At 43.8% G+C, this 24,463-nt stretch overlaps 1 protein-coding gene across 3 annotated transcripts in view; it reads left to right on the top strand.

Moving 5' to 3' along the window:
• LOC147108188 (leucine-rich repeat and immunoglobulin-like domain-containing nogo receptor-interacting protein 2) overlaps positions 1 to 24,463 on the top strand; it is a 322,653-nt gene that overhangs the window by 173,954 nt on the left and 124,236 nt on the right. Inside the window, exon 4 of one of the 3 annotated variants that reach the window (XM_086004727.1) lies at positions 1,874 to 1,914. The exons of the other annotated variants lie outside the window; for them this stretch is intronic. Coding sequence (XP_085860853.1) covers positions 1,874 to 1,914 — 41 coding nt within the window. The remainder of the gene's footprint in view (positions 1 to 1,873; positions 1,915 to 24,463) is intronic. 3 annotated transcript variants of the gene reach the window in all.

The raw sequence follows: 24,463 nt of genomic DNA, 5'->3' as shown, positions 1-24,463 counted from the left end.
GCGGCAGCTAAAGTTGGAGCTAAACATGGACTCATATGTTGCTTTATATTGATCTTTATAACCAAGAATAATCCTTCATACTTTTAATTTCCGAGATTAAATATGCAGCAGTGGTAAGAAAACAAGTCAGTCTGGCTGGTAGTATTAGCAAGGGCAAAGTAGGACATCATACAGTGACTGATGACAAGGGGAGCATTGTCACGAAGGCTGCAGAGTGATAATATGTCTACCTTAGCGGATAATAGGATAATATTTAGCTTCTTTCTTAATCCAAAGATTAAGTGTAAGTAAAAAGCAGAAAAAAGTTTAGCGTGTACAAGAGTCGCAAAGTAGCATAATGACCACAAAATACTTACGCCATAGAATAGACAATCAAGGTGAGTATGTGTCAATGAGCATAGGCTTGTTCACTCTGAGAATTCCTAATAATCCAGAGATTAAATATTTTGCAATTGTAGTTAGTACACAACTGGCCCGTCATGAATGAAGCAGCCCATCATGAATGAAGTAGGTCAAAGAGATGATTGCACTACCAATAAAATACCTAATCTGCATTTCCAAAGCAAAACTTACTTTATTTTACAGAGCATGAAAGTGTAGGCAATATAAGGAAATGCTGCTGAAATAAGGAAATCTGCAGCGCTGAAATGTGGAAATACATATCATGCAGATTAAAGACCATTCATTTGTGGGGTTTCTTTTATCTGAAGCTCCATTCTCCACAATTACATTTAAAAATGAAGTCACTTGAAAATTATGGGGGGATAAGTGACAATTGGAATCCACCCCACTTTGAAATGCTGAACAGTTAAAGCGTCAGTCTCTGTGGAAACTCACCATCTGTTTACATCAGGACTGATAAAGATGAAGATGAGCTGCAATTACATCACTGCTCCATGGTTGTGTATCTGTGTGTGCTACCCTGAATATAAATAAACACGTTTCATGTGCTCTGTGTTTGCACTGTAAGTGTTAATGTTCAGCATTGTTTTTTTTGAATGGTTATGTTTTGGAATTTGATTTGAAGCATGTTTCCATTTTTACAAACCAAAGTATTTTTTTTTCAATTGCTAAAGTGTTAAATGTGTCAAAATTGGATAAGCATATCATCTGTATTCATTTCACATCCTGCAACCACAGGCTCAAGACTCAGACAGTAGTTGATAGTTTTAGCTATGGTTCTGAGATGCAGGAAATATAAATTGATTAATATTGTTGTGATTCACCTTGTTTCTTTCTCAGATTAGTCTGTAGAGCTGGAATAAAGGTTGAATTGCAGTCTCTGACTCACTCACCAATATTTGTAATTTATCTGCAGTTTGTTCGATCATTAGTGAATTATCACAACATGCAGAATGATGCCTGTATTTTACATACATGTTCCTGCTGCTCGTTCACTCTGCAGCATTGCAGCTGAAGCCATGAAACCGTCCCTTTTCTAATAACGTGAGAGATAGGGAACTGAAATAAAATCCATCCATTCTTAAAATCTGGTTTCTATTTTGTTTCCACTCATTATACGGGCAAACAATTATATTTGTAAATTTCCACTGAGCTTTATGTTACAAGGGAAAACAAGAATTACGTTTGAAAGTAATCGGAGCGACTATTACAATTTTTTTTTATTTTCTGAGTGCCATTCTATATGTTATCACCAGATCTTGAGCACCCATTGAGGTTCAGTGGGAGCAAAATATTGGCCCAGAATTTGCGGTCAATGGTGAAGGAAGTCATCTCTGGAGAACATTCCTTGACATAGTTTCAGTGGCAGCACCGAGGAATGCTCCTATAGAGAAAATGTATCATTACTGGAATATAGTCTGGGATGTGTACTGTACTTCCCATTCTGAGCTGTGTTTTTTTTCCTTCACAGCAACTAATTCCAAGTCCATCACCATGGAGGCGATTTGCAAGGTGGGGGCCAGGAAGGCCAGAACAAATTTAACCCTTCAGCTCTTTAGGCATACTTCCTTCTTTTGACTTGAGCAGGTGCAAAGTAGAATTCTGATGGAAGGTCACCGACCTGAAACGTTGGCCTGGATTTTACGGGGCCTATGACCGCTTGTGCACAACGTACGCGGCCGTAAGTGCCCCACAAGTTCCGGGTTTCTGCACGCACTGCGCATGCTCGAAAACTCGGAACTTGCAATCTGTCAAGTTTCAGCTCGACAGATCATCCGCATGCGCAGGAAATGGACATTCATTGGTAGAGACACTTCCCAGCGAATGCCCATGAAACTCTTCTGCCTGATTAAAAACAGGCATAGGGCCTTCTTCTACCAGTGTAACGGTTTAAATAAATATTAAAATAAATGTTTTAAATTCATTTAAACATTCAAAAATCTTTAAAATGAGTTTAGGTTACTTTTGTCCCCTTTAAAAATGTTTAAATCATAGAATCATAGAATGGTTACAGCACAGAAGAAGGCCATTCAGCCTGTCGAGCCCGTGCCGGCTCTCTGCAAGAGCACCTCAGCTAGTCCCACTCACCCGCCCTTTCCCCGTAGCACTGCAAATTTTATCCTTCAGGTACTTATCCAATTCCCTTTTGAAAGTCACAATTGAATCTGCCTCCACCACCCTCGTAGGCAGTGCATTCCAGATCCTAACCACTCACAGCATAAAAAATGTTTTCCTCATGTCACCTTTGGTTCTTCTGCCAATCACCTGAAATCTGTGTCCTCTGGTTCTTGACCATTCCGCCAATGGGAACAGTTTCTCTCTATCTGCTCTGTCTAGACCCCTCATGATTTTGAACACCTCTATCAAATCTCCCCTCAACCTTCTCTGCTCTAAGGAAAATAACGCCAGCTTGTCCAGTCTATCCATGTAACTGAAGTCCCTCATCCCTGGAACCATTCTTGTAAATCTTTTCTGCACCCTCTCTAAGGCCTTCACATTCTTCCTAAAGTGCGGTGCCCAGAATTGGACACAATACTCCAGTTGAGACCGAACTAGTGTTTTATAAAGGTTCTTCATAACTTCCTTGCTTTTGTACTCTATGGGCAGGATTTTCATTGAGCCATGGAGGCGGAATTGGAGGCGTGTGGGGGGGTTAAAATCTTGAAATCGGGGGGCACGAACCCATCCCGCCCCAACCCGCCTCCATGCCAGTTTCAAAGGAGGCAGGTACCCGACCCGCAATGGGACCCGGCTCCCCGAGGCAGGAAGGGGATTAGTGCCAATTAACTGCCTGTTAACAGGTAGTTAACAGGCAGTTTTTAGCCTAATCCCTATTTTCATTCTTGAAGTGTGGGATTCCAGACAGCTCCAAACCATGCCAAGTTAGCAAGGCGGGCCGTCGGACTGAAGGGCTTGGAGGGGTCGAGATGTCCGGTGTTCAGGTGAGTGATGGGTGCATGAGTGCAAAGGTAAGTGTGTTTAAAGTGTTTAAAGAAGTTTTACTTACCTTTACTTACCTTTACAGCCTTCCTTCCTTCATGTCTCGGGAGTCCCTCATCTCACCGGCACAGAAAGCAAAATGGCCGTGAACTGTCAAAAATTGCAGCATTCAGCTTTCTGTTCTGGAGATATCTCTAAATCATCCTGAGAGGAAGGAATTAACTTAGAGTACAGATTGTCAGTGTTTGACAGCTTCAAACAGCTGTGAAACGCTGATATTTCATCTGTCAAAAGGTCTTGACAGATGAAATATCAATCTGTGATGTCACCTGTTGCCGGGTGGCCCTTAATTGGCCTGCTGAGCCCACTGGGCGGGCTCAACAAGGTCAATCAAGTCAAAATCACGTGGGTTGGCTACAACTCGATGGAGGCGGGACTACAACCCCGAATGTTGTAGTCCCGCCTCCTATCCGCCTCCTCAATGAAAATCCAGCCCTATGCCTCTATTTATGACGCCCAGGATTCTGTATGCTTTTTTAACCGCTTTCTCAACTTGCCCTACCACCTTCAACGATTTGTGCACATATACCCCCAGGTCTCTCTGTTCGTGCAACCCCTATAGAATTGTACCCTTAGTTTTTATTGCCTCTCCTCGTTCTTCTTACCAAAATGTATCACTACGCACTTTTCTGCATTAAATTTCATCTGCCATGTGTCTGCTCATTCCACCAGCCTGACTATGTCTTCTTGAAGTCTATCCCTATCCTCCTCACTGTTCACTATACTTCCAAGTTTTGTGTCATCTGCAAATTTTTAAATCGTGCCCTGTACACCCAAATCTAAATCATTAATATATATCAGGAAAAGCAGTGGTCCTAGTAGCGACCCCTGGGGAACCCCACTATATACCTTTCTCCAGTCCGATAAACAACCATTCACCATTACTCTCTGTTTCCTGTCACTTAGATAATTTCGTATCCATGCTGCCACTGTCCCTTTTATTCCATGGGCTTCGACTTTGCTGGCAAGCATATTATGTGGCACTTTATCAAACGCCTTTTGAAAGTCCGTGTACACCATATCAACCACATTTCCCTCATCAACCCTCTCTGTTACCTCATCAAAAAACTCAATCAAGTTAGTTAAACACGATTTGTCTTTAACAAATCCATGCTGGCTTTCCTTAATTAATCCACACTTGTCCAAGTGACTGTTAATTTTGTCCCAAATTATTGTTTCTAAAAGCTTCCCCACTACCGAGGTTAAACTGACCGGCCTGTAGTTGCTGAGTTTATCCTTATACCCTTTTTTGAACAAGGGTTTAACATTTGCAATTCTCCAGTCCTCTGGCCCCACCCCCATATCCAAGGAGGATTGGACGATTATGGCCGTGGAGGGAAGATCTCCAGAATTGAGGTCAGTGACAATCTGAGAAACGATGGCTTGATGTTCGGTGGTGAGGTCATGGTCCAGGGGAAGGTAGGAGGATGTGTCAGAGAGTTGGTGTTTCTGCACTTCTGCTCTCACCCCTTCCCCTCCCTCCCAGTACCACAATAGGGTTCCCCTTGACCTCACCTTCCACCCCACCAGTCTCCACATTCAACGGATCATCCTCCGCCATTTCTGCCACCTCCAGCATGATGCCACCACCAAACACATCTTCCCCTCCTCTCCCGTTTCAGCATTCTGAAGGGACCATAGCCTCCACGACACACTGGTCCACTCTTCAGTCACCCCCAACACCCCTCCCCTTCCCACGGCGCCTTCCTGTGCAAGCGCAGGAGATGCAACAGCTGCCCTTATACCTCCTCCCTTCCTACTGTCCAAGGCTCCAAACACGCCTTCCAGGCAAAACATAGAAAAATAAGAGCAGGAATAGGCCATTCGGCGCTTCAAGCCGGCTCCGCCATTCAATATGATCATGGCTGATCCTCTATCTCAATACCATATTCCCGCTCTCTCCCCATACCTCTTGATGCCTTTTGTGTCTGGAAATCTATCCATCACCTTCTTAAATATATTCAATGACTTGGCCTCCACAGCCTTCTGTGGTAGAGAATTCCATAGGTTCACTACCCTCTGAGTGAAGAAATTTCTCCTCATCTCAGTCCCAAATATCCTACCCCGTATCCTGAGACTGTGACCCCTCGTTCTAGACCCCCCAGCCAGGGAAAACATCCTTCCTGCATCCAGTCTGTCTAGCCCTGTCAGAATTTTATACGTTTCAACGAGCTCCCCCCTCATTCTTCTAAACTCTCGTGAATACAGGCCTAGTCAACCCAAACTCTCCTCATACAACAGTCCTGCCATCCCAGGAATCAGTCTGGTGAACCTTCGCTGCACTCCCTCTATGGCAAGTATATCCTTTCTTAGGTAAGGAGACCAAATCTGCACACAGTACTCCAGATGTGGTCTCACCAAGGCCCTGTATAACTGTAGTATGACATCCTTGCTCCTGTACTCAAATCCTCTTGCAATGAAGGCCAACATACCATTTGCCTTTCTAACTGCTTGCTGCACCTGCATGTTTGCTTTCAGTGACTGGTGTACAAGGACACCCAGGTCCCTTTGTACATCAACATTTCCCAATATATCACCATTTAAATAATACTCTGCCTTTCTGTTTTTCCTACAGAAGTGGATAACTTCACATTTATCCACATTATACTGCATCTGCCATGTATTTGCCCATTCACTCAACTTGTCTAAATCGCCTTGAAGCCTCTTTGCATCCTCCTCACAACTCACAATCCCACCTAGTTTTGTGTCATCAGCAAACTTGGAAATATTACATTTGGTTCCCTCATCCAAATCATTGATATATATTGTGAATAGCTGCGGCCCAAGCACTGATCCCTGTGGTGCCCCACTAGTCACCGCCTGCCACCCCGAAAAAGATCCATTAATTCCTACACTGTTTCCTGTCTGTTAACCAATTTTCAATCCATGCCAGTATAGTACCCCCAATCCCAATTTTGCACACTAACCTCTTATGTGGGACTTTATCAAAGGCCTTCTGAAAATCCAAATACACCACATCCACTGGTTCTCCTTGATCTATTCTACCAGTTACATCCTCAAAAAGTTCCAGTAGGTTTGTCAAACACAATTTCCCTTTCATAAATCCATGTTGACTTTGTCTAATCCCATTGATATTTTCTAAGTGTCCTGTTATCACATCCTTTATAATAGACTCTAGCATTTTCCCTGCTACTGATGTTAGGCTAACCGGTCTGTAGTTCCCTGTTTTCTCTCTCCCTCCTTTTTTAAATAGTGGGGTTACATTTGCCACCCTCCAATCTGCAGGAACTGTTCCATAATCTATAGAATTTTGGAAGATGACAACCAATGCATCCACTATTTCCATGGCTACCTCTTTTAGTACTCTGGGATGCAGATTATCAGGCCCTAGGGATTTATCGGCTTTCAGTCCCATTAATTTCTCCAGCACTTTTTTTACTAATACTAATTTCCTTTAATTCCTCCTTCTCACTAGACCCTTGGTTCCCGAGCATTTCTGGGAAGTTATTTGTGTCCTCTTTGTATTTGTTTAATTGCTCTGCTATTTCCTTGTTCCCCATTATAAGTTCTACCATTTCTGACTGTAAGGGACCTACATTTGTCTTCACTAATCTTTTTCTTTTTACATACTTGTAGAAGCTTTTTCAGTACACTTTTATGTTCCTTGCAAGTTTACTCTCATACTCTATTTTCCCCCTCTTAATCTATCTCTTGGTCCTTTTTTGCTGAACTCTAAACTGCTCCCAATCCTCAGGCTTGCTACTTTTTCTGGCAAATTTATATGACTCCTCTTTGGATCTAATACTATCCTTCATTTCTTTTGTTAGCCATGGTTGGGCCACTTTTCCTTTTGTGTTTTTGCGCCAGAAAGGAATGTATAACTGTTGCAATTCATGTATTCATTCCTTAAATGTTAGCCATTGCCAATCCACCATCATACCTTTTAATGAAGCTCCCCAATCTATCATAGCCAACTCACTCCTCATATCTTTGTAGTTTCCTTTGTTTAGATTTAGGTCCCTAGTTTCGGATTGGACTTCTTCACGTTCCATCTTAATGAAGAATTCTATCATATTATGGTCACTCTTCCCTAAAGGACCCCGCACAACAAGATTATTAATTAACCCCTTCTCATTGCACAATACCCAACCTAGGATAGCCTGTTCCCTAGTTGGCTCCTCAACGTACTGGTCTAAAAAACCATCTCGTACACACTCCAGGAATTCATCCTCCACAGTATTATTGCTAATTTGGTTTAAAACAGCAGTTTACTTGTACTTCTTTCAATTTAGTGTACTGCATTCACTGCTCACGATGTGGTCTCCTCTATATTGGGGATACCAAATGCAGATTGGATGATCACTTTGCGGAACACCTCCGTTCAGTCTGCAAGCGTGACCCTGAGCTTCTAGTCACCTGTCATTTTAATTCTCCACCCCACTCGCACTTTGAGCTCTCTGACCTCCTATACTTTTCTAATGAAGCTCAATGTAAGCTCGAGGAGCAGCACCTCATCTTTTGATTAGGCACTTTACAACCTTCTGGACTCAACATTGAGTTGAACAATTTCAGATCATAACCACCGCTCCCATTTTTTTGGACAGCAGCTGTTAGCAATGATTCTGCTGTTGCCATTTATACCTCCTCTAGACCCATCTTTTGTTTCTTTACTTGTCCCTTTTGCCTTGCACCATCATCCCTTTTGTCATTTAATCTCTCCTGCCCACCTATCACAGACCTTCCCTTTTGTTCTTTCCTCTCCTCCCCCCTTTCCCTGCCTCTGTACTTGCTTAACACCTGTTACATCTCTAACTTTTTCCAGTTCAGATGAAAAGTCATCGACCTGAAACATTAACTTTGTTTCTCTCTCCACAGATGCTGCCTGACCTAATGAGTATTTCCAGCATTTTCTGTTTCTATTTCAGATTTCCAGCATCCTCAGGCCTAGAAATTGGGTTCTGGTCTTGCCAGGGCTGTAGCGCCAGAAAGTTTGCGCCAGCGGTAATGCGGCAGCGCCCGACGAAAATTCGGGTGCGCTGGGCCCAGACGGCGGCGGGCGCTAAAACCCTCCTTTAGCGCCTCAAAACGGGCGTGAACTTGGGTTTCCCGGCGCTAATCCCCCGCTGCGGCACCCGATGCGGTGCGGCAGGCGGGGGAACTGCAGGCCTCCTCCTCCTGTTAAGGAGGAGCTGCCTGCAGCCGACAACTGTCCGGCGGATTGCCCCGACATCTGAGCCCGGCACCTCGGGGAAGTGCCGGGCTCGCATCAGACACTGATCAGGGCCGCGGGGGGGGAATGCAGGAGTCCGGGAAGGGAGGTGTGGGCAGGCGGCCGCCGGGAACGCGGCCGGCCGCCGCTCCACCTTTATGCGCCGGCGCACACTGGGGGAAGACTCTGTTGCCAGAGTCTTAGTTGCGCCTGCCACGGGCGAGGCGGGCGCAACTGAATTTCGGCTTGGGGCCGGGTTACCACGGCAACCGGGACGCTGCGCACACCGATGACGTCATCAGTGCCGGCGCAGCGCTACCGGTCTACCGCGGCGGAAGGGCCCCAGGCAATTTAGGAACCGGCGCCAATTGCAGCGCTAGGCCCTCTAGCGCCGCAAAATCGGCACTAAGGGCACTGAATTTCTAGGCCTCAGTATTTTGCTTTTGTATTAAGATCATTATGTAATTTGTATTATCTGCAAAACCATCAAGTAATGTTCAATGAACCACATCTCTGTTGAGTCTATGTACTAACAGTCAACACATAATTTTTCCTTATTTGCTAAGCGCTGTACACATGGCTATGCGTGTTACACCCACTCTTGAACCCAGATTCAAGGAGAATTGACTACGTTGGTATAATAAACAGCTAAATGCCCTTACTTAAACATAAAGTTTTGGTCCCACAACACAATCATTCGTCTCTATTAGTAAGTCATTTGTAATAGCGCCTCTTCTCACTTTCAGATCTCTTCTAAAAATTATTCTTGCTCGTCTCCTTGACCATGTTACATGTCAACATGAAATATTTTTCATCGTTCAGCCAAGCAGTTCTTACTTGATCTGAAGTCTGACCACTGTCACTCAACAGTTGAACCATCTTACAGATGCTTTAGTGTTCAACTGCACCATCATGTAATGCCAGAAGATGCACCAAAGTGACTCAGCCTGAAAATGTTAATACAGGGAGCTCCCTCATGGCTCAACTATAAGTGCTGCGTTAACTTATCTCAGTCAAGGTCGCAGTAAAATCTGGTTTAGCATCCAAGGATAGGGAGGGAAGAAGAAATCTGTCAGAATTCCTATTCCTAAATTACTGGAGGAAAGAATGAAAATGTGGACATTGAGTGAGGACTTGGCTATAATGACTCTCCAATGTAAACTAGCCTATGGACACTCACTGCGTAGGTTCACACATACTTAATGGATGAGATGCCATGACTTCCAGCACCCATGGAACTGTTTCCCAATAAAAGGACATCACCATGAGAGAACAGGAGAAAAGTGGGGAAAAATAGGAAATAAAATATAAAAAGGAATCTAATATTTTTTTTAATGCACACACTACTACTAAAAGAGCACTTCTAAATTGAACTAACATGGATATTCCTAATTTTAGAATAACTGCTCAAGATTGAGCTAAAAAATAAATTACATGTTTACTCATTTGATAACCTTTTTAAACTAGCGATATTTAAATCTAAATTATTAATACCACTTATTAGTGGTATGAATCAGAAAAATATGCAAAAACTCAATGACATTTAAGACAAGTTTGATTCATTTATCATTTCACAATTTTTTTTTAATGTTGGAGAATTGACATTTTTTATAATTTATGACATTGCTTTTTTGACTTTTCTATTTTCAATACGACCTTAGGGCAGAATGGAATATAAAACATCTTTCATAATACTTGTGGGGATGTATTGCTCTGTTCACTAATATTAACAGGAATGTCACCACTTTACACTCAAGCTGACTTTTTTGTTAACATTAGCAAACATGATAAATTATCCCCTTTATGTGAAAATGTTTTAAGGACATGGATCTATATGGTAGGTGAGACCAGTAGTTCTTCTCCGGTGTCCTTGAAAGTAGGCCAGGGTCATGGCAACAGGTGGAAGTCTCACCCAGATCTTGTCAAGGCAGGTTCAGCAAAATCCATCCCTTTAAGTCATAATGATGAGACTTGCCAATATATCTCAAACTGCTGACTGTGACACTAACTTTTAAATGATTTATTGTCGAACACTTATTCTTGCATAAAGATGGGGTTTTTGGTGCTATTTTCAATTTTAAGGATGATTGAACAAGTATTCTCATAACCTGAAAAATACAGCTAGAATATATAAGGGGGGATTTTCCAATTGCCAAGATGTGGGTGCATGGTTTGCAGGGAATTGGGCATGGATACTGACATGAATCAACCGAGCGGCCTGCGGGTGGCGCTGTCCAGGGAGAGTATAAATACTCGGGCACAGGCCCAGCTTGCGCAGGACATTCTTAACAGGAACTAGTGAAGGACACAACTAGACCTCCATGTTGTAAAACAGTTGATTAAAGCTTTGTTTAACGCTTAGACCAAGTGCCTAGTAGTTTTCTTACGTCAGATACCACTTAAAACTCACTAGTTGCAATCATGTGACCACACTCTATGCCCACGTTAATCAGTGCCACTTGTTCTTAGCAGTAGATTCATTCAGTGAACTTGACCAGTGATATTTCTGCCCATTCAGACCAGATATTAACAGTAAGTTGGAGGGATGATTGAAAATTAAAGAGTCACACAGGCATTGCTGTTAACATTATTTAAATGGATGTGTCCTGGCTTTTCCTGGATCATGGAGGATTTGTTTCTAATCAAAGATAAGTAGGTGAATCATCATTTGACATCATTAGAAAGGAAATCTTCGCAACTATCAATCAGTCAAGTGGTTCTCACAACACCAACATTCATGTCGAAGCATTTATCCAGAAACTACAAAGTTCAGAGCCCTCTAGTAAGTTATTGGTACCTTTCAAAGCACCTCAATCACTCGTGCAAGATGAAAGATGTAATTTTTTCATACCTTCATTTTGGAGCAAGAGAAAATGGACGGAACAAGTTGTCCAGTCAGCAAGGCCCTGCTCTTGCATCCTCTGCCCAGCTGCTTAGTATGAGGTAATGATGCCTTGCCTGAGTGTGCACGTTATTGAAACTGAAAATACTTTCTGGTTTGTTGTTGAATCAGAGTGAATACAAACACCATCTAATGTGGTGCAGTTTCTGAACTTTTTCCTCACTACCTCTGGGTAGTTGATGCAGCATTAAAGTGTAACCCCAGCTCCTCCCGTGCACTCTATACAGCTCACCTTTGGGAAAAGTGCCCTTAGGTGCCAAACAGTGCCACCTTCCTACAGGGAAAACAATCTCTCAGCATCTACCCTGTCAATCCCCCTCAGAATCTTACATGTTTCATTGAGATCACCTCTCATTCTTTGAAACTCCAGAGAGTATTGGCCCAATCTACTCAATCTCTCCTCATAGGATGAACCTCTCATCCCAGGAATCAATCTAGTGAACATTTGTTGCACTGCCTCTAAGGAAAGTATGTCCTTCCTCAGATAAGGAGACTAAAACTGTGCACAGTACTCCAGGTGTGGTCTCACCAAAGTCCTGTACAATTGTAGTAAGACGTCCTTACTCTTGTACTCCAGCCCCTCTTGTACTCCAACGTGCCATTTGCCTTTCTAATTGCTTGCTGTGCCTGTATGATAACTTTCTGTGTTTCCTGTACGAGGACTCCTAAATCTCGCTGAACGCCAACATTTAATAGTTTCTCACCATTTAAAGAATATTCTGTTTTTCTATTCTTCCTACCAAAGTGAATGACCTCACATTTCCCCACACTATACTTCATCTGTCACTTTATTGCCCACTCACTTAACCTCTCTATATCCCATTGCAGGCTCTTTGTGTCCTTCTTAAATGATTCGAGCCTCCCGCCGACATCATCAGGCGGGCGTAGTGGCCATTCTGATTATCCATTCAACATGAAAATTGCCCCCTTATATACCTAATATATAAGAGTTCTAGGGGTTGTCATTGAGTGCAATGAGGAAAGGTTTTCCATTCTAAACTATTACCCAGAAATAAAAGTAGACAGAGATATAGTCAGCACTTTGGTGCTTTAACACACTTCATGATGCAGTGATGTCACATGGGTTGTGTCTGCCATTTGATGAGGTCTAATCTCAGCCGTATATTCTAGGGATGGGCTAAGTGCAGACCAGCTGCTTCCCTACATGGAACTCAATGAAAAATAGAGTGCGGCCACCATCAGCTGTATCTTGCACTTCCTAGCAGCTGGCTACAGAACAGTGTTGGCAAAGGCCTGTTTCTCTATTCTTGTCTGTCAGGAAAAGTGTATGAAATAAAGAGACTTAAGGAATTAATAACGAGAAAGGGGAATACAAAATGAAATACAGGTGCGACTGTTTTATCCCAATACCACCAAAAGGTACTTACATACAAATAAATTTTACTAATCCAAACCAGAGCATATTTTCAAACATATCTATGCTCTCTGTACATCATGCGTAAAATAATGTGAACAGTTTTTGTCATTCAGCCCAGTTAGGATCCAGTGTACTGTAATCTAAACCCCATTTACTGTGCCAGTAAAACCTCTCATGCTTAGCGATCACATGATAGCTGTATAAGAATAGCCTATAGTCTTTTCTCAGTGGTTTGCATTTCACTTGCCTGAAGCAGTCTGTGATGAACAAATGCATACTAGATATTAGATGGCAAGTGTTTTGTGTGCAGTAACTTTAGCTTTCTTCTTAACTCTAATCAATTTAATTCGAGCTGGCCTTTCACAAGAGCTCAGTGTGTCAACTTTGCCCACAGCAGAAGTGAATTCAAAAGATGATCTTGTTTCCTGTACCTTGTAAAAAAGCTACAGTACTCAGCCTACTATGGGATATGAATCTGTAGATATTATTATTTAATTCCTATGCTCTGAATACTTGCATTGTTCCCATTGCTTTATCTTGTTTTCTCATATTACTTGTTCCCTGCACTTTTGACTTGTTAAAACTCTTTCTTATAACACATTTCTGTTTAACACAGTGCGTTTTACAATCCATGCTGCATATTTCAGGTGCATAATCAGGGCAAGTATATTTTTGTTGCAAGAATATCGGGCAGAAACCTTTTCTGCCAGTTTATCACCATTAAATCACTTGTCCTGAGCGCCTTTGAATTTTTGGCCTTTCCCACAATCTGCCCACTGAGTCCTGAGTGCCTTCACTTAAAAAATGACAGCATAGGCCGTTGGAGCTGCAGTTCCGCGTTTCCTACTTTTACACTCGCAATGTACCTCAGGTAACTTAGACTGAGAATTAGAAGGTGCAGCCATTCCCGGGATGTACGCCAATCACTATTCAAATGATATGCAAATGAGTGGACCCCAGAAACTCCCGTGCAAATGCCTCCTCAGACCACCAGCTTTTTCGCCATTAACGTAACGGTGGCCGCCACAGTAAGGAAACATCACTGGCATTGTGACTGGAACAATGCTTCAGTCAAGAGATCTCTCAATTCTTTTCTTTGTTGAGTTAAAGAAAGATCAATCTTTTTGTAGAAACGGTGACTGCAATCGGAAAACTGAAAATATCTTTCAGTACCCATCAGGGTAAGCAACTGGTCTTTGATGGTACTGGCCTAGGAGCTCTACCATTGATGTTGAAGTACAAAGAATGTAATGGCATTAATGAACAAAACATACTGCGTTTCATATTTTACTATCGTTTTGCCTCTGCTCTGCTGTGTCTGGGATTTAGGCCCAGGCCCATTCAAATTGCTAACTACCACACCAAGAGTTCCTGCCAAAAAGTTTTTTATAACAAAATTATTAGAAATAACAGAAAAGGCCAGAACCAGAGGGAAGTGCTCATAGGGGATTAGACTGCCAGTCACAATGATCTGCAATTTGAGTTCCTCCTTTGTGTCTTGGTCCTAAATCAGAATTATTACATTAGGATCAAGTCAATCCAATGTTTAGCCCACTTGTGACCCTGGCAGGCACAATAATGTACTTACTTATGGCGTAAACATTGCATTCCACTCGACTCTTATGTTTTGATTCCAAATGTGAAAGAAACTACAAGTAGGAAATAATCATTGAAATATGAGCACTAATATCTGATAATTAGTAAAGATGACAACTCACATCATTCCATAAAGAACAGCAAATCTTCTCCTTAATGATTACTCTGCCCTGATGATTTTTAGGCCTCAACTAGCAAAACCATAAAATAACTTCCAGTTGGCAAAACTGCAAAGAAACTGCAATAGCACAGGTTATTCCGGGGGGTCAGCGGGCGGGCGGGTCTAGTGGAAAATTAGATTTTTTTGACAGCGGGTCGGGACCCCACAATGCGCCTTTCCCAATGGCGCGTCTGTGATCTCCGATCCAATCCAATCCGCAGAGGCAGGTAACCCCATTAAACCAATTATTGGGTTGTTGACGGACCCTTAATAATGCTTTTAACCTTTCCTTTTAACTTTCACTGCTCGCCCACGGGGTCCACTTTGCTCAGGGACCATGTCTGTGAACCTAAAGCGGGAGTTGAATGGCCATTGCTGCAGCTGATTACTTGACAGCTTCAAATGTACAATAAAATCTCCCACCTGACAGATCATCACTTTCCTCAGCCGCAAGCTGTTTCTCGGTCCATTTCCAGCACAGATTCTGCAGGCTTTTCACTTTCCACTCTTCATCCACTCTCACCTTATTGGAAGAATGCTACTTCAACTGCCATCTATTCCATCAACATGGGTGCCCTTGAAAAAATCTCACCTTGGTCCTCAGAATCCGACCATGATCAGCCCCAAAACCAGCAGCACCAAGCACACCAGCAGCACTAACAACAACACCAACCTTCTCCGCAATCACCGGATGCTGCACAGGACAGAGGGCATCAGCACCCAAGCACGTTGCTACCCGAGAGGCCAGGGATGGCTGCCACATGATGTGCCAGGTTGGCACCACCCCACATCAGCACCATAAAGCATCCCTTCAGTGTCCAAGCCATTCCTTTCACACTCATCACCATTGCAGGGGGTACCATTATGCCTCACCATTCACTGCAACTCACTAAACCACTTCCAAAGGTGCACACAAATCTGTCCAAGAACAGAAAGTATTGAAAATAAAGGTTTCAATGCTTGACAGCACATTACCAGAAACTTCGCATGAACATTGGATACCCTTGTGTGATGTTAGTTGGTATGATTGCACTAGGATGAGGGTGAGTGTGAGGGGTGGCTAGTGATATGGGGATGTGATAATGTAGATAGAGAGGGTTGGGTGGACGTGCAAGGTAAGTTGGTGTGAGTAAGGATGTGCAGGAGTAGGGTAGGGAAGGCAGAGTGATGGGGATGTGATGAGAGGCACAGCAGGATGAGATTGAGTGTGGCTTTGCAGTAACATTTTGTGATCTACTGAGATCATTGAAAGGTTTGCGCCACTGCACCCAGGTCCTCCTGATGACATCCCTGCTTGTGACCTCGTCTGCAATGTGCAACCAGGCTGTGTTGGTCTCCTGGGGAGGTCTGTTCCGCCCATGGGAAGAGAAGAGGACCTCTCTGCTTGCTGTGACTCTCTCCATAAGCATATGGAGGGATTCATGGGAGAGCCTGGGTGCAGCCCTGCACCTCTGTGCAGTAATTGTCAGTGTTTGCAGCACTTCAATGCTGTAGAACACTTGATAGCACAAATGTCAAATTAAAGTTGGCCATGGTCCCTTTAAGGAATAACAACAGAAAATGCTGGAAATACTCAGCAGGTCAGGCAGCATCCGTGGAGCGAGAAACAGAGTTAACGTTTCAGGTCTGTGACCCTTCGTCAGAACTGGAAAAAGTTAGCAATGTCCCTTTAAGGAAATTGGCTGATGATGCATCATGAATGACGTCACCAGACCCGGTTCCTTTAATTGACCCAGGAAACGCGCTGGGCGGGCTTAACAAGCCCGATCAACATAAATTCATTTTCCAGAGTGGGATGGAGCCAGCAGCGGGGCTGTGACCCACCACCGACCTCGCCCGCCCCAGACCCGTCGAGGTGAGGGAAATCCCACCCATAGTATTGACTGAGAGATTGACACTAATGTCAGCATTTGGTCAAATGAAAAGAAGTTTATCAACAGTTGCCAACATGAGGAACAATATCTGAGATGAGGAAGCCAAAACTGTTGAGTTAAACTTTAGCTCCAAATGAAATTTTAATTGGCTCCTAGAGTTAAACAGAGGAATATTGAAACAGCTCCCTAAGGTAGTAAAATTTCATTCCAAAAGCTCAAAGCAAATCTTCCTGCCTTTCCCGGAGTCCTAAATAAATAATGGAAACATCTTGACTAATACTGCAAGCAGCCAATCAGAGATAGAATCAAGACATGAATTATATTCTTAGTTCCAATCCCTGTAGTGAAAGTGTAGGTCAGCCAAGAAAACATTTCTTCCAACGAAATAATAAATGTGATTTGTAGCAATGTGACAGCATAATTACAGCTGATGTGAAAGCTGGTACTCTAGCTGGGGTCTTGGTCTTCGATCAAAACCACAGAATAAGTAAATGAGCCAAAATACAAAGTAGATGTTATTGCAGGCTGTATATTTTTCATGCACAGGAGTGGAACCTCGTGGAATTTAAGCTGCACATAAGATTGCAGTATGTACCCTTTAAAGTTCATAGTCATCTTGTTTAATTACTGATAGGAACACAGGGATTTTCACCTTTTTGTTGCTATTTGATTGAGTGATGGATTTTCCAACATATATCTATGACCTCCAGTGTACTTGATGGTGTTAAAAGCTCCAGAGGCTAATATCCAAAGTTACCTTTTGAAGTATTTTTTTAATAAATATTAGTTTCATCCACAGAGGAAGAAAAAAATAATTTTGTGAGGAAGTTTGCCTTAATTCCGTACATCATCAAAATTAAATTGAATTTGGCAAATGGCTTTTATTATGGACAAATGCAAGGTAATGACACTAGGGAAGAGAAATAAGCTGCCTGAATACAGATTGAATAGCTCTAGGCTACAGGGCACGACACAAGAGAGGGATCATTCATGGGGTATTGCTTGATAGTTGACTGAAACCAACAGCACAGTGTGCACTGGGGTAAGGAAAGTTAATTGGATCTTGGGATATACAGCCAGAAGGATAGAGCACAGAAACACAAATCCCAGGAGGTGATAATGAGTCTGTGTGAGGCACTCATAATACTATACCTGGAGTACTATGTACAGTTCTGGTCGCTGTACTACAGCAAGGCTATCCAGGCAGTGGTGGCAGTGCAGAAAAGGGCAATCAAACTGATACCGAATTTAAGGCTCTGAGCTGCAAGGAAATACTGAAGAGCCTGGGAAGTGGTAGCTTTTGATGAAATGATGGTCAGTTTCGTATGTTGCATATGCACTCAAATGTATTTTCCCCATAATATATTCAGATTACATTTTAGATTTCAGTGAGAAGGGACAGAGTGTAAGATAGCCAATGACCCTGCAGGACGTGTCCTCCAGTCTCGCCACTCACCACACCCTTGACATGACCCATCCCAACGAGCTGCTTTATTTCCTCTTCGATTGGGCGGAGGACCCAACTGGGGAGAGTGATGCAAGATAGGAGTTAGGAGTCTTATGTTAGCAACCCGGGTCAGGTCATTGAACTTCTTGCTGCAATGCAGCCATGTGTTATGGCAGATGCTCCTGACACTGACACGCTTTGCCACCTGTGCCCACTGCTGCCGGGCAGCTTAATGGAATACCTTCCTGCCGCTTGGTGGGAAGAGGGCATCCCTCTTCCTGCCATCCTCCTCCACCAGGATATCCAGTGCTGCATCCGAGAAGTGGGAAGCCCTTAAGCTTCTCCGTTGCCTGCCATCTCCTGAATTGCCTGCACCTAAAAGGCTGCCTTTAAATATCATTGGGGAGGATGGAGATTCAAATCCCTTATTAGGTGAGCTGCCAATCAACAGTGGGTCTAGCACAATCAACCCGCCTATTGAATAGTAATGATCACCCCTGACCAATCTTGTCTGCTAATTGCACCCACGCTGCCAGCGTAGCGCTGATTCTGGGCCTGTAAACTGGCCCACTCGAATTTCTACCCCCTTAGTGTTAGGGGGGATTAAATACGTGGGGTTACGGGGTTATGGGGATAGGGCTTGGGTGGCATGGCTGTCGGTGTAGGGACCGGGTGCTAGGGTTTGGATGGTCAGCCATGATCTCGTTGAATGGCGGAGCAGGCTCGAAGGGCCGAATGGCCTACTCCTGCTCCTATCTTCTATGTTTCTATGTTTCTATGTTTAAGTCCAATCCCTTTACAGCCTGAACTGACTTTGAGGGTATGGCTGGGGGCAGTCCCAGACCACCCCTGGAATTATGCCCAGCTCACCTGTGATAAATCCAGCCGATCCCACACCTGCCGAGAGCAGATGTGAATTTAATTCTGGGCACCCTAAGAGCCTCAAAGAAGTAAAGAACTAAAGCCAATCTATCCCAGAGGGATCAATTACCTTAAAAAAATGCTGCCCCTCCAATCACTTTGAGGAATGAAGATTTTTTTTCCCTTCCTCTTTTAGTCTTTGGCCTAATAAAGACTTCGGGTGCCCCCTCTGAGTGGCAGGATGCTGCTCTGAGCTCTGCCTCCTCAGCGGGATGATCCCCTTTGTTAACAGAGTCTAATACAGGCATTGGACAGGTGCTCCGAATATCTAAATCACCCCAACCGTGAGATTAGGGACAAGTTCACCAGCTGGTCAAAGAAATGGGTGGAAGTTCTGTCTCGTCACATTCCCACCTCCTCAGAAGTCCTCAAAAGTTCGAGCTTCCCATTTTTTTGACTGTGCTTTTGGGCTCCTCCCCTAAAGTCCTGCTTGCTGTCCACCTCTCTACCTCTGAGTGTGGAATTATTGCCGTTATGATTTTTTTATAGGGTACCGATGCCAAGGCTTTTAAACAAAAGGGTGTCTGATAAGTAAAACAGAGTGCTCATTAACTGCTGTGCACTGTATTTTGAATGTATAATATTTCACAGTAAGTAACTATAAAATGTTATGTCGTAAGAACATAAGAACAAAAGAATTAGGAGCAGGAGTAGTCCATACGGCCCCTCGAGCCTGCTCCACCATTCAATAAGATCATGGCTGATCTTCAACCTCAACTCCACTTTCCTGCCTGATCCTTATATCCCTTGATTCTCCTAGAGTCCAAAAATCTATCAATCTCAGCCTTGAACATAGTCAATGGCCCAGTAATTCGGGCACAACGCGTGAGTACGGAAGGGGTACTCACACGTGTGCCCGGAGGAATTGCCGGTTTCCAGCATGCACAGCGCATGCGCTGAAAACCGGCATTTCCTGTCCTCTGACCCAAGGAGTTAAGAGGCAGAACACGCACGCCTGCACAGGCAGCGCGTGCGCAGTGAAATTCCTTTTTTTTTCCAGAGTTGCGCGTGTGTAAAGGCCTCCGGTCTTTACGCATAGAAAAACCACACATAAGTACTTAGGTTTTCAGGTAAGTGGGCTTTTAGTACAATTGAGAATTTTTTTTTCCACAGGTTTGTTATTTTTAAAGAACTTACAGTAAGGTAAGTTTAGTTTTAGCCCCGATTTAAAAAAAAAAAAAATTCAAATTTTAAAATTATTGTTTAAAATAGTTTTTCAGAGTTCTTTATTGTTCATTTAAGTAGTGCAATGTTTTTTAAAATTTTCTTTCAGGTTTAAATAGTGTTTTGGGGCCAGGAGTTTTCATGAGTTTGACAGCTCTTTCTGTCAAACTCATGAATGAGTTTCCCCTCCCCTGATTGGCTGCACAGTGCTCACCTGATCCCAGCCGGCACATCGCACTAACTACGCCGCTGGATCAGGTAAGCACAGCGCGCCGACAGCTGAACCGGGCCAGTGACAGGAAATGCAAGCAGGCCCGGGCTTCAGATGTCGGCACGCAGGGTGAGTGCAGATCGGGGGCTTGCATGCGCGGCAAGCTCCCGATCCTAATTTCAGGGCCAATGACTCAGCATCCCTCTGGGATAGAGAATTCCAAAGATTCACAACCCTCAGTGAAGAAATTCCTCCTCATCTCAGTCTTAAATGGCCCTTAGTTCTAAACTCTCCAGCCAGGGGAAACAACATCTCAGCATCTCTCCTGTCAATCCCCCAGAATTTTATATGTTTCAAAGAGATCACCTCTCAGTGGCCACGATTTTACCTACTGAGGCGGGTCTGGAGCGGCCAGGGTCAGTAGCATGGTCCCAGCTGGCTGCCTGCTCCAGACCACTAAGGTGAAGTGATATTACAACGATTGGGCTTGTGAAGCCCACCCAGCGAGGCTCCCGGCTAATTAAAAGGAAACGAGTCTGATGACATCATTTGCTGACACGTCATCAGCCAGTTTCCTTAAAGGAGCCATGTCCAACTTGATTTTGACAGTTCCGCTGTCCGTGTTCTACTGCATTGAGGTGCTGCAAACACTGACAAGCACTGCACAAAGGTGCACAGCTGCACCCAGGCTCTCTCATGACTCAATATGCTTATGGAGGGAGTCACAGCATGCAGGGAGGTCCTCTTCCCTTCACATGGGCTCAAGAGACCTCACCAGGAGACCAACGCAGCCTGGTTGCACATTGCACAGGAGGGCACAAGCACGGATGTCATCAGGAGGACCAGGCTGCAGTGGCGCAAACCTTTCAATGATCTCAGTAGATCATGAAATGTTACTGCCAAACTACACTCAACCTCATCCTGCTGTGCCACTCATCACATCCCCATCACTCTGCCTTCCCTACCCTACTCCTGCACATCCTTACTCACACCAACTTACCAAACACCTCCACCCATCCCTCTCTATCTACATTATCACTTCCCCATCTCACGAGCCACCCATCACACTCACCCTCACCCTAGTCCAAGTATACCAACTAACAACAGACGAGGGCAGCCACTTGGGTGTTTTATGCAATGTTCATGTGAAGTTTCTGGTAATGTGTCAAACATTGAAACCTTTATTTTCAACACTTTGCATTCTTGGACAGATTTGTGTGCACCTTTGGAAGTGGCTTAGTGAATGGTGAGACATAATGGTACCCCCCACCTCCGCCACCCCCTGCCCCCCATGCAATGGTGATGAGTGTGAAAGGAATGGTTTGGACATTGTATGGATGCTTTATGTTGTTGGTGTGGGGTGGTGTCAATCTGGTGCATCATGTTACAGCCAGGGTGTGCAGCATCAAGTGAAGTAAATCTGGCCATGGTGAGGCCATCCTGGGCAGCAATGTGGTTGGGTGCTGATGCCCTGTGTCCTGTGCAGTATCAGTTGGTTGTGGAGAAAGTTGGTGTTGATGTTGGTGCTGCTGGTGTGCCTGGTGATGCTGGTGTTGGGGCTGATCGTGGTGGGATTCTGAGGACCAAGGTGAGATAGTTTCAAGAGCACCGATGCTGATGTAATAGATGGCAGGTGAAGTTGAGATGACAGAAGCGATCTGTCAATGGTGAGAGAGATTGTTCCAATGAGGTGACACTGAATACAAAGTTTGCTCCAAACACTTGCAACCTGCATAAGGCTCAATCTGTCTTCCAAATGCAGTAAGCAACATCTTCTGAGCTTGGAAAGTGAAGACCTATGAAATGGGAGCATTTGCAGCTGTCAAGTTAGTAAATCATCCCATGCTGACACAACACCCGACTTCCTTACCTGACGTGATCCCCGAGCAGCGGGGAAGCCGTTGGCGAGCTCTAAAAATCTAAAGGTAAGCTTAAAATAAGACTTAATTGCCTCTTAACAATCCAGCTAATGATCTAAATTGCCTCCCCTGCCATTTGGTGTCGGGTCTGTTCAGCGCTGACAGACCCGACACCTGTGAGACTAGCGTGGAGACGGGTTGACAGCGGCTTCACGACCCGCTTTCAATCATTTTAAATTTCACAGCTGACCTGCCTCCGATCCCATTCTCTCAGCGCCGGCAAAATTCCAGCCAGTCTTCTAAACATCAGAGAGTATAGGCCCAATCTACTCAATCTCTCCTCATAGGATAACCCTCTCATCCCAGGAATCAATCTAGTTCCACCGCCTCTAATGCAAGTATGTCCTTCCTCAGTTAAGGAAACCAGAACTGTACACAGTACTCCAGGTGCGGTCTCATCAAAGCCCTGTACAATTGTAGTCGGACTTCCTTACTCTTATACTCCAACCCCAATAAAGGCCAAGATGCCATTTGCCTTCCTAATTGCTTGCTGTACCTGCATGTGAACTTTCTGTATTTCCGGTACGAGGACACCTAAACCTCTGTGAACACCAACATTTAATACGCTAAAGAACATTGAGGAATGATGAATTTTACACCCAACAAGCAATTGGGTTGAAATTTCTCAAAGCAACAGACAGTTAATTCTTATCAACTAGTAAGTCTCGGAGTCAATCACATTTGAGATATTATTTCAACTAATTTCTGTTCAATTTTACTTTAATTAAGCAACGTTTTTGTTGCAGGTGATAGCATTGTCCCTATACTTTCATGTTACAGTATGAAGCCCCGACAGTACATTTGGCAAAATATTCACACAACTGCCCTGTCCCTTCTCCCTAATAAGATATGCATCGTTAAGCATAATAAGCAATTCTAATCCTAAGAGCCAAAGTACGATCATATTCTGGTGTTATTTAATAGTTTCAAATCTCTCGTGCATTAATAGCTTGAGCTCAGTGTTAGTCAAAAATGAAGAACAATTTCACGCTAGGGTGTTTAAGTTCTTAAATTTGTAATTTAATGTAATAATTAAAATACATCTATTTATTTCCATAAATATCTTGTGTCTGTGCTACAATTCCCCTTATTCTTTTGTCATGGATGCATTGTCTACTTGAGCATATCTGCATCATTGACTCTACACACCTTTTCAATCCCAAATTGAATTAGAAATGTATAGTAGCTGCATTTTATATCTAATTGCTGTATGAATATAAACTTTTGGAAATACCTTAAGAAATTTATGCTGCTACTGTAAACATTATGTGTCTTTTTATTACAGAGTAGAAACTGAATTAGACAGTTGGGGGGAAACTTTGTCCCCTTTAGCACCTCCCGTTAGCACCAGCAGATGGCACTAATGGGGTGCCAGAGTAGTATTGCCGGGGCAAGGCGAATTCAGCACTGCATGCCAAATCCTGCACCCACCCCCGCCCCCCGTAGCACCGCTGGTAAGAGGTATCGCCGGGAATGTCAACGCCAGGTGGATCGTGACATCAGTGACTGTGCAGCGCTCACTGACCACCCAATTTGCTAAGTTGATTCTCGCCACTTACCTTAGCGCCTGGAGTAAACACCGACATGGAGAGCTGGCATGAAGCACCAGGAAGCCGGATCCAGGGACTTTATTAAAATGGATCATCAGTAATCACTCACAGCTGTCAAGTTAGTGGCTTCTTGTCAGTTTCACCTACTGCAAGAGTTTAATTCAGTAATTTCAAGGTTCTTTTGTATCGGGAGTCTTGTCGCAACTAAAAACTAACTACATTTATTGTTCAAAAAATCAAACTGCTACACTTGTTGACAAAAATGGGGGGCTGTACTAGCATACCACCTCTCCCTCCAGGATCTAGGGCAGAGGGGGAGTAGGCAGTGAGAAAGACGGGAACATGTGTGCAGAGAGATGAGGAGGAACATCCTCTCACCAGGAGGCCTTACCCGCCGAGGGTATTCCAAGAGCACTTCTCCTACCTTCAATGAAGTGAGGAGCAGTGTATTAGATGGCTCCACCTCATCAAGGAGGTGGTCACAGAACTCTGCCACCTCCTCCAAACAGACATCCAGCCTCACAACAGGATTGTAAAGTCTGTGTGTTATATGGCGAATTAATACACAGACTACAAGAGTAACTTTAACAGGACTTTACTATTCGAAGGTCAGGGCGAATCTGCCCAATAAATCCTTACACAGCACTTATATACCGGTGTGGTCACCACCGGTATTACAGTATACAGTAGGCAAGATAAAGTAGTGCAACCCTTAAAATAGTTCTCTTAAAGGTGGAACGTTACATACACTACAATCCTCCCTTTTTAG

This window comes from Somniosus microcephalus, chromosome 13, assembly GCF_052327205.1.
Source record: "Somniosus microcephalus isolate GS21.2 chromosome 13, FLI_Smic_1.0, whole genome shotgun sequence".
NCBI classification, from domain to species: Eukaryota; Metazoa; Chordata; class Chondrichthyes; order Squaliformes; family Somniosidae; genus Somniosus; species Somniosus microcephalus.
This window is presented reverse-complemented; position numbering and strand designations above follow the sequence as displayed.